A 13,317-nucleotide genomic window follows, 5' to 3' on the forward strand; every position below is an offset into this window, starting at 1 on the left:
TACATTCATTGTAGCAAAGTGTAATTTCTTCAGTGTTGTCACATGAAAACATATAATAAAATATTTACAAAAATGTGAGGGGTGTACTCACTTTTGTGAGATACTGTATATAATTGAAGTTAACATTCACACTATATACACTAGTCACATATGTGCACTCCCAGCACAATGACTGAGCTGCTACAGACAGCTCCCAGTTTCTGTTTATTGTTAAGAGTGCATTGGGTGGGCTCATGATCATATGGCCACTGTGACAGCCAATCACAGTGATCACTAAATTGGGAATTCCCACCTCTGAGCATCAAGAGTCAGTTGAAGAGTCACCAGGAATGGATAGGAAAGGGTTATAGTGTCTTTATCACATTAAGTCTAGGTTCACATCTATGCACACATACGTTTTGCAGTGCGTTTTGCATTTTGCGATTTTACATGCATTTTGTTTGCATTTTGTGTGTGTGTTTTTTATCTCCCTGTAAAAACACTATATGAAACTGGTTGCTAAGGAGCAGGTTGGGAAGCCGGCTGCTGCATCCTTATTAACCGATGAGTCATCAGCTGTCAGCGGGATTCCCTACTGACTGCTGTTCGTAAAAAAAAAATTGCTGGCAATAAAATTTGAGGAAAAAATGGTGTGGGGTACCACCCCAAATGCATACCAGGCCCTTCGGATCTGGTATGGATTTGAAGGGTACCCCCACGCCAAAATAAAAAAAATGGCGTGGGGTCCCCCAAATCCATATTAGCCCCTTATACAAGCTCCCTCCTCTCCTGAACCACACCAGGCTGCATGCCCTCAATATGGGGGGGTGGTTTGTGACCAGGGGCCTCTTCCCCACAACCCTGGCTTGTGGTTTTGGGGGTTTGCGGGCAGGCAGCTTATCGGAATCTGGAAGCCCCCTTGTGAATGAGTATTCACCAAAAAAGCGGTGTAGTGTTACAAAAAATAAGAGACAGTTTTTGACGAGTCCTTTATCAAAAATGAAGAATGTCCCCCGTCATAGCTCCAACGTGAATCATAATGTCTTCTTTCTCCTCCAATGTCTTCTTTCCCCCCAGATGTCTTCTTTCTCTGGTTCTTCCACTGATGTCTTCTTCCTCTGCCACCGCCACCGATGACCCGCTGAAAAGAAAAAATGCTCCTCTGATACTGACTCCCGCCATTCTGTGAGCTCTGGTGTTTGACAGTTCTTATATAGCTATGGGGTGTGACCATGTAATGACCTCACCCTGAGGCCCTGCCCCCTTGTGGCATCATGGACCCGGGCATGATGGGTCAGTGACGTCACAAGAGGGCAGGGTCTCAGGGTGACATCACCACATGGTCATGTCCCATAGCTATATAAGAACTGTCAGACACCAGAACTCACAGAACAGCGGGGGCAGCGCCGAAGGAGGAGAGTTTTTTTCTATTTTTAGCGGGCCCTTGGCAGCGGAGGAAGAAGACAACGGGGAAAGCAGAGAAAGAAGATATCAGTGGAGGAACCGGAGAATGAAGACAGCGGTGGAGAAAGAAGACATTGGTGGAGAAAGAAGACATTGTGATTCATGTTGGTGCTACAATGGGGGATACTCTTCATTTTTCATTTTTACTAAAAGACTTGTCAAAAACCGTCTCTTGTTTTTCATAAAAACACTACTTTTTGGGTGAATGGATAGGGATACAATGTACCCCATACTCATTCACATGGGGGGGGGGCTGGGGCCCCCTTTCTTAAAAGTGGCTTCCAGGTTCTGATAAGCCCCCTGCCCACAGACCCCCACAACCACTGTCCAGAGTTGTGGAGAAGAGGCCCTTGTCCCCATAAACATAAAGACAAGGTGCTTTGGGGTGGGGGGCCTAGCCCCCCACCCCAAAGCACCCACCCGCCATGTTGAGGGCAAGTGGCCTGGTATGGTTCAGGAGGGGGGCGCTCGCTCGTCCCCTCCCTTTCCTGACCTGCCAGGTTGCATGCTTGGATAAGGGTTTCATATGGATTTAGGGGGGCAAACCACTCCAAAAGAAAAAAAATGGTGTGGGGGTCCCCTCCAAATCCATACTAGACCTGGAGGGCCCGGAATTCATTTGGGGGGACCCCACACCATTTTTTTCTCAAATTGTTATAGCCAGTAATTCTTTTTATTACATTCAGCTGTCAGCGGGGAATACAGCTGACAGCTGATGACTCAAGGACACAGTGGTCGACTTCCCGGCCCACTCCTTAGCAACCAGCTATATATAGTGTTTTTAAAGGGCTAGGACATCACACGTCATAAACTCAGCCTCACCGTGCCCATAATCTCAGCCTTACCTTGCCCATAATGCAGTCCCGCCGTGCTCATAATCTCAGACTTACCGTGCCCATAATCGCAGCCTCACCATCCCCATAATGCAGTCTCACCGTGCCCACAATCGCAGCCTCACCATGCCCATAATTGCAGCCTCACCGTGCCCATAATTGCAGCCTCACCGTGCCCATAATGCTGTCTCACCGTGCCCATAATCGCAGCCTCGCCGTGCCTATAATCACAGCCTCACTGTGCCCATAATGCTGTCTCACCGTGCCCATAATCGCAGCCTCACCGTGCCTATAATCGCAGCCTCACTGTGCCCATAATGCCGTCTCACCGTGCCCATAATGCTGTCTCACCGTGCCCATAATCGCAGCATCACCCTGCCTATAATTGCAGCCTCACTGTGCCCATAATGCTGTCTCACCGTGCCAATAATGCTGTCTCACCGTACCCATAATCGCAGCCTCACCGTGCCTATAATGGCAGCCTCAGCGTGTCCATAATGCAGTCTCACCGTGCCCATAATGCAGTCTCACCATGCCCATAATCGCAGCCTCACTGTAGTCAGTGCCTGTGCCTGGATAACACAGTCTGTGGGCATCTCCCGCTGTGTGTCTCGGAGCTGAGTGTGAAAACTTTGGCCGCGCTGTGAGAAAAGTCCCGCCCTCCTCCTAGATCAGCTTGTGTGATAAGCAGAACACTGCGTCTATCACACGAGCTGATCTAGGAGGAGGGCAGGACTTTTCTCACAGTGCGGCCACACTCAGCTCGGAGACACACAGCAGGAGATGCCCACAGACTGTGTATGACATATAGTGGAGGAGGAGGGAGAGGAGCGCTGTGCTGCAGCCACAGCTTGGCCCAAAGCAGCCGCATGGCAGCCAGCCTACCGATCCAAAAAAATTTTGATCGATCCAAAAAATGAATGATTAATCGAGGAATTAATCGTTAATTTCTGCAGCCCTAGTTTAAAGTGCTCCCATTCTCCTATGCTCACATGCAAATGTGAACACGCTCGTAGGCCCTGCACGCATGTGTAAACAGTGATTGCACCACACATGTAAGGTATTGCCACGAATGTCAGAGTGAAAACAATAATTCTAGTACTAGTGCTCACATTTAACCCTTAACTGGTAACCTGTAAAGGTTTTAAAGCATCACCTATGGAGATTTTTAGGTAACATAGTTTGTCGCCATTTCATGGGTGTGTGAAATTTTTCAAACATGTTTGGTATATATTTACTTGCCACTTAACTGTATTTACTTATGCATTTAAGTGTATTTTTCCTGAAAATTGATGTTTGAAATTGAAACAACCACCATTTTTTTCTCCATGGCCTCTGCTTTCAGAAAATGTATAAAGTTTGGGGGTTCTAAGTAGTTTTCGAGCTCAAAAATGCAGATTTTTACAGATATGTTAAAATTTCAAAACTGCCCCAGTAGGCAAGTGGTAAAGTCCACTTACTATTGATTGGCTTACTACCATTTCTGCACGTCAGTTCCAAGTGCTGGCTACTTTTCTTGTAAAATAGTACTTTCTAATCTAAGTTTTGCACTTCCCTTCTGCTAGTTTGAGGTCATGTCTCCAAGCTCTTGGTTTCAGATTCATATTGAAAATCATAACTTCCTGAATCTTACTGGTGGACTTAAAGCGGTAAACCCAAAACCAAAAAAGTCATACAGCATATTGCAGCTTACCATTCATAAAAATGTGGTGGCTGCATTAGTTTTATATTGTTAGGCTTTTTCTCTCTGTCTTCCCCTGGTGAAATGGCCAGTAACATACCTCCTGTATTATAGTGTCTCCACTTTGGACGAAGGAGCATAAGGGCACACACAAAAAGAATTGCCGGCAAAACTTGAGAAAAAAAAAAAACAGCATGAGTCTCCCCCCCTCATTTTAGCCTGAAGAGCCTGGTATGGATTTTAGGGGAACCCCACCCCAAAGTAAAAAAAAGGGGTGGGATCCCCTAGATCCCAATCCACCTCCCTATGTGGGTCAGCATCTAGGGGATTTATTCACCAAAAAAAGTGTAAAAAAATAAATAAAAACACAGAGGCAGTTGTTGATGAGTCCTTTATTAAAAAAACAAAAACAAAGTATCAATCACGATGAACGCTGCCACCGCCCCCCAAAAAAAAAAGAAGAGCTCTGCACCCAACGCTGCCTCCCGCCTTGTTTATTTCCCCCGAGGATTCGAGCAGTTTTTATGGTTGCATTTGATGGATATAAATACTAAATGTGGGCATTTTTTGTACCCTTTTTTCAGCCTATCAATAAACCCTCTCTATTGTGGCTTGTAAATAAAGAGACCCATATCGCCCACTCAGGAATAAAGGATTAGGGGGTATGTTTTCTTGTCAACAACAATTCTCCACTTCTCTTCTATGCTGATGCTAGACTTGCAAACCCTATACTTTTAATAGTGTTGGAGTTTTCACAGGGTTAATAATGTCCTCATCCTCATATGCCATTTTTTTGCCTAGTGATTGGCTTCTCAGCCCCAAGAACTGCATCATGGTTACACCCCCCCCCCCCCTATTCCTGGATATATCAGTTTACCAAGGATGTTGACAGAGCAACAGAGTGCAGTTAAAGGCTGTATGAATGGATGGCAGTTGTGCTTATAAGAGAACCTGTCACTTTCGGAAAAGAGATAATACTCTATGGTCTTTAATCTTTGGCCAACAAATTAGAAACATAGTCTAAACTGATCCCATATGATCCCATGCTCAAAATTCTTATGTATAAAATTATGTAAAATTATGTTATGTTGATTTATGATGTGCAGCACTCACACACAGATTTAAACTGTGCAATGTCTATTCTGCATCTACTGCACCCTCTTATACCTATATAGTTACATAGTTACATAGTAGGTGAGGTTGAATAAAAGACACAAGTCCATCAAGTCCAACCTATGTGTGTGATTATATGTCAGTATTACATTGTATATCCCTGTATGTTGTGGTCGTTCAGGTGTCTGTTTTTTGAAAACTATACTGCATCCATTCTTCTGTAAAAAATTGTATAATTTTGTCTCGCGCGCGGGGGGGGAGCGTGGATGACCGCCTTCCCCGCCCTTCCACTGCATCAGAGGGGCACAAAAAAATAAATAAATAGTATACTGTAGCTGTATACATTTTAACAGTGTCAACAAATCACTTTGCAAACGTTCTTGAGGTATCACTGGCATTGGCTTGCAGATAGAAATATCTAACATTGCATTTGACATACATTTTATGATTTTATTACACTTCCACTCCATGTGAATTCTAAGTGTAATGAAGTTCTGGGACTGTTAGTAAACACTAATTCAAGGTATTGAAAAAATAAAAGAAAACCTGCCTTTGATACCATCTGTAGCTCTACTACAGTGGGAAAGGTTAACAAGTACTGCTTTGGTTGTCTTCTCTTCTGCTTAGTGGTTTGTATTTGAAGTGAACAGCTATTTGTTGCCTGTGATGTCAGGCTATTTCTAATCCAGGCTTTTATACACTGTTTTTTTTTTCTTCTTTTTTCTTACTGCCATGATGCCATGAAGATAAAAGCATCTCTAAACTATTGTGTTCCCCACTTTCAGTTTTGTTTTCAAGCAGTGTCAGATGTATGTCAAGAGATCATGGAATCAAAGAAGTCTATCTATAGTCTTTCTATTTGGAAAAGTTGTTTATGCATTGTGTATATGTATAGCGTGTGGACACAGAATGTGGGATTTCAAAAGAGTTTTTGTTGTGTGGTGCAAAATACATTTATTGTTTAGGAAACCTGCTCAGCAGCGGTGTTAGAGACCTATTGTTACCAAGTTGCAACAATTAATATAACAATATAAACACTGGGGTTTGGAGAGTGCAAAATCTGGTGCAGCTCTGCATAGAAACTAAACTTCCAGATTTAGTTTGTCAAAGCTTAATTGAATAAGCTGAAGTTAAAAGCTGATTGGATTCTATGCATAGCTGCACCAATTTTGCACTCTCCAGTTGTAGAAAAATCAACCCCACTAAATCTTCTGTAACAAAAGTTGATATGGTTATTTTATTTTTTAGGTTCTTCCTCGGCAAACATGTGGTTTATTCACTCATACTATATTCTATAAAGAGTATCCTGGCGGCCCAATTGAACTTGATAAAAACATTCAAGGAGGGGAGCTTTTCTTTACACTTATCCTCAACCCAGTAAGTACCTACAAAAAACCTAGTGCATTTTTAGAAAGTATACATTTTAATTGTATTACTGCAACATTATAGAAAAGAAAATGTAGTAACTGCACAGGTGAAAATGAATCATGAATCAAAAAAAGAAGCAGCTGGCAATCACACAACAGAACATTTGTGTAAAAATATGTAAAATAACAAAAGATTGCTGCGCTAGTGTCTCATGAATAAAACTGGATAATAAATCCAGAAAAGTGTCCATATAAGTGTTCAAACACTCCTCTTGATTCCTGGAATGGAGGATAACAGAGACACCCAAAGCGCTCCTTCCACCGTGAAGTATAAGGGTGCTTTCACACCGAGGCGTCGGCGGCGGTAAAGTGCCGATATTTTTAGCAGCGCTTCACCGTCGTTTTAGCGACGCTATTTGGCCGCTAGCAGGGTACTTTTAACCCCCACTAGCGGCTGAAAAAAAGGTTAAAACCACCCGCAAAGTGCTGCTGCAGATGCGCTTTGTCGGCAGTTCAGCGGCGCTGCCCCATTGATTTCATTGGGCAGGGGTGCTTTAGGAGCGGTGTGTATAAAGAGTACTAACTGACATATCAGCATGGATGTCGCACCACTTCCTTAAACTAAATCTCTCTAAAACTGAGCTATTAATATCCACCCCGCCCGTGCCCCCCTCCATGACTTTTCCATCAAAATCAACAATGCAACCATCAGTCCCTCCCCTCACGCCAGGGTACTAGGTGTAATCCTAGACTCTGACTTGTCATTTCAGCCTCAAATCCAATCGCTTTCAAAAGTTTGTAGAATTCACCTCCATAACATCTCTAAAATTTGCCCCTTTTTAACAAATGACCAAGCTCCACATTCACTCCCTTGTTATCGCTCGCCTTGACTATTGCAACTCCCTTCTCATTGGCCTGCCTCTCCATAGGCTATCCCCTCTTCAGTCTATCATCAATGCTGCTGCCAGACTTATCCACCTTACCAACCGCTCAGTGTCTGCCAACTCTCTCCTCCAATCCCTACACTGGCCCCCAATCACCCAGCGAATTAAATTCAAAATACTAACCACAACATACAAAGCCATTTACAACTCTGCCCCGAGCTACATCACCAATCTTGTCTCCAAATATCACCCAAATCGTCCTCTCCGCTCTTCTCAAGACCTCCTACTCTCAAGCTCTCTCGTCTCCTCCTCTCATGCTCATCTCCAGGATTTCTCCAGAGCCTCTCCCATCCTCTGGAACTCGCTACCTCCACCTATCTGGCTATCCCCTACTCTTGTTACCTTCAGGCAATCCCTGAAAACTCATCTCTTCAGGAAAGCCTATAACGTCTCTAACTAATCTTTTACCACTTCCATCAGCTCATTCCCCACAGTTACAACCTTTGTACCACCTGCCCCACCCTATTAGATTTTAAGCTCTTCTGAGCAGGGCCCTCTTAATCCTCCAGTATCTTATTGTATTATAACTGTATTATCTCCCTTTTATTTTGTAAAGCGCTGCGTAAACTGTTGGCGCTATAAAAATCCTGTATGATAATAATAGTAATAATAATACAGCGCTTCAAAGATACTGTTTGCAGGACTTTTTTTACCGTCCTGCAAGTGCACCGCTCCAGTGTGAAAGCACTCAGGCTTTCACATTGGAGTGAAAGGAGAGGCTCTTTACAGGCGCTATGCAGGCACTATTTTTAGTGCTGTAGCGCCTGTAAAGCGCCTCAGTGTAAAAGCAGTCTTAAAGATGAGCCCTTACCGGATAGATAGACTCCACGTTATAGGACCCTAGCAAAGCATGGATTCACACATCCCATTAAGGATTCATCCATGAAAAGCAGCCGAAGATGGCATTGAAATCAGCCTTGCTGGTTTTTCCTTTTCCTTGTTCTCTCATGCAAATGATATATCACTTCCTTTATATCACTTGCATGAAAGAACAAGGAAAAGGAAAAACCAGCAAGGCTGATTTTAATGCCATTTTTGTCTGCTTTCCATGGATGGATCCTTAATGGGGTGTGTAAATCCATGCTTTGCTAGGCTCCTATAACGTGGAGTCTATCCATCCGGTAAGGGCACATCTTTTATACTTCACTGTGGAAGGTGCACTTTGGGTGTCTCTGTTATCCTTCATTCCAGGAATCACGAGGAGTGTTTGGACATTTATATGGACATTTTTCTGGATTTATTATCCAGTTTTATTCAATAGACAGTAGCTCTGCAATCTTTTGTTGTTTTACATATTACTGCAACATTGACTGAAATTAGATTTTGATGTTTTTTACATTTTCTTGCTAGCTGTTCCATAATTGTACTACTTTATTTCATTTTTTTCAGTGCTCCCTTCTGGGGGTCACCTAATTCCTCTATGATCAGGATACAAGAATCTATGAATAGCAGTTGGCTAACATGGATCCCAGACTTTTTTGTGTTTGGCTGTCAGTACCACAAAATAATGGCAACAGAAACATTGAATTCCTTTGTGGCTTGAAAGACCTTCTCCAGTTATACCCTTCTTCTAATCCTTTTTATATCATTAGAAACAAATAAACTAACTGTCCTAAGGTTCTATTTTACGACATTTGGAGCCAAAACTTTTTGTTATATAGATTAAAACTTTTTTGCACTCATTACTTCGATCAGTTGGGGAGTCATTATTCTTGATTGCAACATCTTACATGTTCTTCACAGTACAGCCATGGCCAAAAGTTTTGAGAATAACACAAATATACATTTTTACAAAGTCTGCTGATTCAGTGTATTTAGTTATTTTTATCAGACCTAACTATGGTTTACTGAAGTATAATTACAAGCATTCCATAAGCGTGAAAGGCTTTTATTGACAATTGACAATTTACATTAGGTTTATGCAAAGAATCGATATTTGCCGTTTTGAGCCTTCTTTTTCAAGACCTCTGAAATTCACCCTGACATGCTGTCAATCATTTTCTGGGCCACATCCTGACTGATGGCAGTCTATTCTTACATGATCAATGCATGGATTTTGTCAGAATTTGTTGGGGTTTTATTGTTGGCATAATACAGGACTGATGGTAGTGCTCACCTTTTTTCACCAAAGTTTTGAAGTTTTTCCCCAAGCCGCTTAGTTATTACTTTTGCCTTATGGCAAGGTGCTCCATCAAGCTGGAAAAGGCATTGTTCGTCACTAAACTATTCTTGGATGCTTGGGAGAAGTTGCTCTCAGAGGATGTTTTTGTACCATTCTTTATTCATGGTTGTGTTCTTAGGCAAAATTGTGAGTGAGTCCACTCCCTTGGCTGAGAAGCAACCCCACACATGAATGGTCTCAGGATGCTTTACTGTTTGCATGACACAGGACTGATGGTAGCGCCCACCATTTTGTTCTCCGGACAAGCTTTTTTCCGGATACCCTAAACAATCGGAAAGGGGATTCATCAGAGAAAATTACTTTACCCCAGTCCTCAGCAGTCCAATCCCTGTACCTTTTGGAGAATATCGGTCTGTTCCTGATGTTTTTCCTGGAGGGAACTGGCTTCTTTGTTGCCCTTCTTGACACCAGGCCATTCTCCAAAAGTCTTCGCATCACTGTGCATGCAGATATACTCACACCTGCCTGCTGCCCATCCCTGGCAAGCTCTGCACTGGTGGTGCCCCAATCCTGCAGCTGAATCAGGTGTAGGAGACGGTCCTGGCACTTGCGGGAAAATGTTTTTTATTGGATTGCATTCATTTACATGGCAAAGAGGGAATTAATTCTGATCACTCTTCATAACATTCTGGAGCATATGCAAATTGCCATCATAAAAACTGAGGCAGCAGACTTTGTGAAAACTAATATTTGTGACATTCTCAAAACTATTGGCCATGGCTGTATGGCCTTATTGTCATCTGTTACCCCATTGACTATATGAAGGAAGGTTAGCACAGAAAATCTTGCTTTACTTATGTGAAGAACCTTCTGAAGAAAGCAAAGCCATAAGACAGGACTGACATTTTTTTAATGAACTAAAATTTACATCAATATGGGTGGATCAATTTGCCTGGTCACAAATCAGGCTGAGAACATTTACCTGCAACAGGCCTCCTCCACACACACGATTACATTCTTGCTGACCCTCAGTCAGTGAATGGGCCAGTAGCTTAACACCAATTGTCTAAAGATAATTAGACTTATTAGAATTATCAGAATTATCAGTGTCATGTAAAAATAAATTAGTGAAATACAAATAGGAGCAGCAAATGCATTATAATGACCCAGGACATCCATAAATGCAAGCACGGTTACATTTTTTTAGTGATCAGGTATTGATACACTCATAAGGATGAAGCAAGTAATGCAGACCTTTCTCTTTAATGCCAACAATCATCAACAATTCACCTGCAGGGTCAAACTCACTAGATCACCTACTGAGTGCATGCCACATACGTAACTAACACTTTTCCAGAAATATCTTTTGTCATTGAGACCCAAAATTAAAAAAAGAAAACAGGAGAGTTTATTTCTGGACTAGAAATGAAGAAGAAAAAAATAACAGTCATTATTGTTGGTTAAAGATTGAAGCCTGTCACTGAGGCCACAATATATGCACATAAAATGTATTACTTATATTTTATATAGATATATCACTTTTTTGTTATATTCAGAAAAACTAATATTCAATACAACAAGTTGTGTCTGATCAATTTTTGTAAAGACTATAAAGCATTTTTGATGTTTTGGGCTTATAGCCATGCACATTACAAGCAGGAGTTTATCAATTAATTTATTATTTGTTCCTTATAATTTCCAGTTTTGTTCCCTAACTGACTTTTCAATACTAAAATCATCTGGTGTCAGACTTAAAGGCATTGTACACTTTCAAACGTTTTTGTTGTTTTAACTAGGTACTAGTTTAATTATATTTGTTGTGTTTTTTGTTTGCCTTCCAATTCAATGATGGGCTCACATGTTGTGGTTTTAGTTTGTAGTGTCATGCAGGGCTGTCTTTAAGGCGGGGCAAAAGGGACACTTGCCCCAGGCCCTGTCATTGTTGAATGGCCCAACATCCTCTGAATCGCTCCCTGTCACATAGTGCAGCTGCAGGGAAAGGGAAGCACTAAGCAGCGGTGTCCTTGCCTGACAGCAGAACTGGCTGAGTGGAGAGACACGCTAATGAGCAGTGGCAGGGACTGGAAAAAGTGAGGGAGCATCACAGAGAGGAGGCAATGACATTCCTAAGGCAGCATGGATGAGGAAAAAGCCGGTGAGAATTATGATCTGAATGAGAACATGTGCTTGGCTGTTTGAGCCGCTAATCTGTTATTGCTCTTCTCTAGCTCTCTGCTTTTTAATAACATAACCAGCACTGCCTATATATAACACTGGTTGGCACGGATGAGCGGGCAGCTGGTATGTTGTGTGATTTACAATCTGAATTTGCTCATTTGCCCAGCTGAGTTGAACTTTCACTTCTTTGGCCACTAAACGATCACTGATCTCTGCCTCTCTGCTTGCTATGATCATTGCCAATAATGTTTTTTAATACAATCCTGATTGGCTTCATTAACCCCATCTTTTCTGCCCAAAATCTGCTGCAATGCAAGACAACATTTTTAATCTGGCAAGGGGACTACTTTGCATTTGTAGCCTAATCTATCTAGCAACCAATCAGTGAGCAGTAATGATGTGAAGTAACCTCTAGCGACCAATCAGTTAGCAATAATGTTGTGCAGTAACCTCTAGCAACCAATCAGTGAGCAGTAATAATGTGCTGTAACCTCTAGCAACCATTGGATGAGGGGTAATGATGTGCAGTAACCTCTAGCAATCAATGGGTGAGCAGTAATGATGTGCAGTAACCTCTAACAATCGATAGGTGAGCGGTAATGATGTGCAGTAAGTTCAAACAACCAATCAGTAGGCGGCAAGGATGTGCAATAACCTCTAGCAACCAATTTTACTCTGGCGAGGGGACTGCTTTGCATTTGTAGCCTAATCTAGCAACCAATCAGTGAGCAGTAATGATGTGCAACCAATGGGTGAGTGGTAATGATGTGCAGTAAGCTCTAGCAAACAATCAGTGAGCAGTAATAATGTGCAGTAACCTCTAGCAATCAATGGGTGAGGGGTAATGATGTGCAGTAACCCCTAGAAAATGTTTGCACAGGGTGCAATCAATATTATGACCCTGGAGTCATCGCTGATTGATTTTCCTATGTCTTCTAATTCCTTCACCATGGGTGCTCAAAGGGTATATGATAACTCACCAGAGGCGTTTGACCCCTTTTTACAGAAGGTCAAAAAGTGCTTTTGGAAAACCACTTCCACAGCTCACACCACTCCACTCCAATGATCCCTCAGGATATGGCTAATGATGGCGTGAAACACCTTTGGTGATTTACCATCTGCCCTTTGAGCACCCGTGGTGAAGGAATTAGAAAACTCCTCTGTCTAGAAGCACTTATTTGGTGTTGAGAATCATCACATTGGGCTTTTCATATTAATTTTCATATTGTTTTGCATTTTTTAACATATTTTTTTACTATTTGTTCTGTATCCATTCATCTCATGCTAATTCATTTGAGCTACCACTTTATTTACAATATTTTAGTGCTGTGGGCGCCATTTTCTTTACACATTTTTTTTTTAGTTTTGAGGTGATTTATTCACTTTTTAAAGAAGCAGCAACTTTTTCATGCACTTAGGGTGCCATCATTTGATATTATGACAATATGTCCATATATTGCTTCAGCTACCCTGTCTCTATGCTCTTAGAGAACAGGACCACTTTCTGTTCCGGGTCAGGGATTGGAGAATATGTAGTTTCTTCACAGGAAAGTTCTCACCCTACTGGCAGAGGTTATGGATTAAGCTGTGCAGTGTCATGCTAAATATCTCATACACAAATAGAAACTGTAGACAT

The 13,317-nt window shown here is 42.0% G+C and overlaps 1 protein-coding gene across 1 annotated transcript in view; it reads left to right on the top strand.

The window, feature by feature from the left end:
* Window positions 1-13,317, top strand: part of LOC141111136 (bifunctional heparan sulfate N-deacetylase/N-sulfotransferase 3-like) — a 379,040-nt gene that overhangs the window by 232,845 nt on the left and 132,878 nt on the right. Inside the window, exon 6 of the mRNA XM_073603175.1 lies at window positions 6,319-6,447. Within this exon, the coding sequence (XP_073459276.1) occupies window positions 6,319-6,447 (129 nt within the window). The remainder of the gene's footprint in view (window positions 1-6,318; window positions 6,448-13,317) is intronic.

The sequence above is a fragment of the Aquarana catesbeiana genome, linkage group LG01 (assembly GCF_042186555.1).
Source record: "Aquarana catesbeiana isolate 2022-GZ linkage group LG01, ASM4218655v1, whole genome shotgun sequence".
Lineage (NCBI taxonomy): Eukaryota > Metazoa > Chordata > Amphibia > Anura > Ranidae > Aquarana > Aquarana catesbeiana.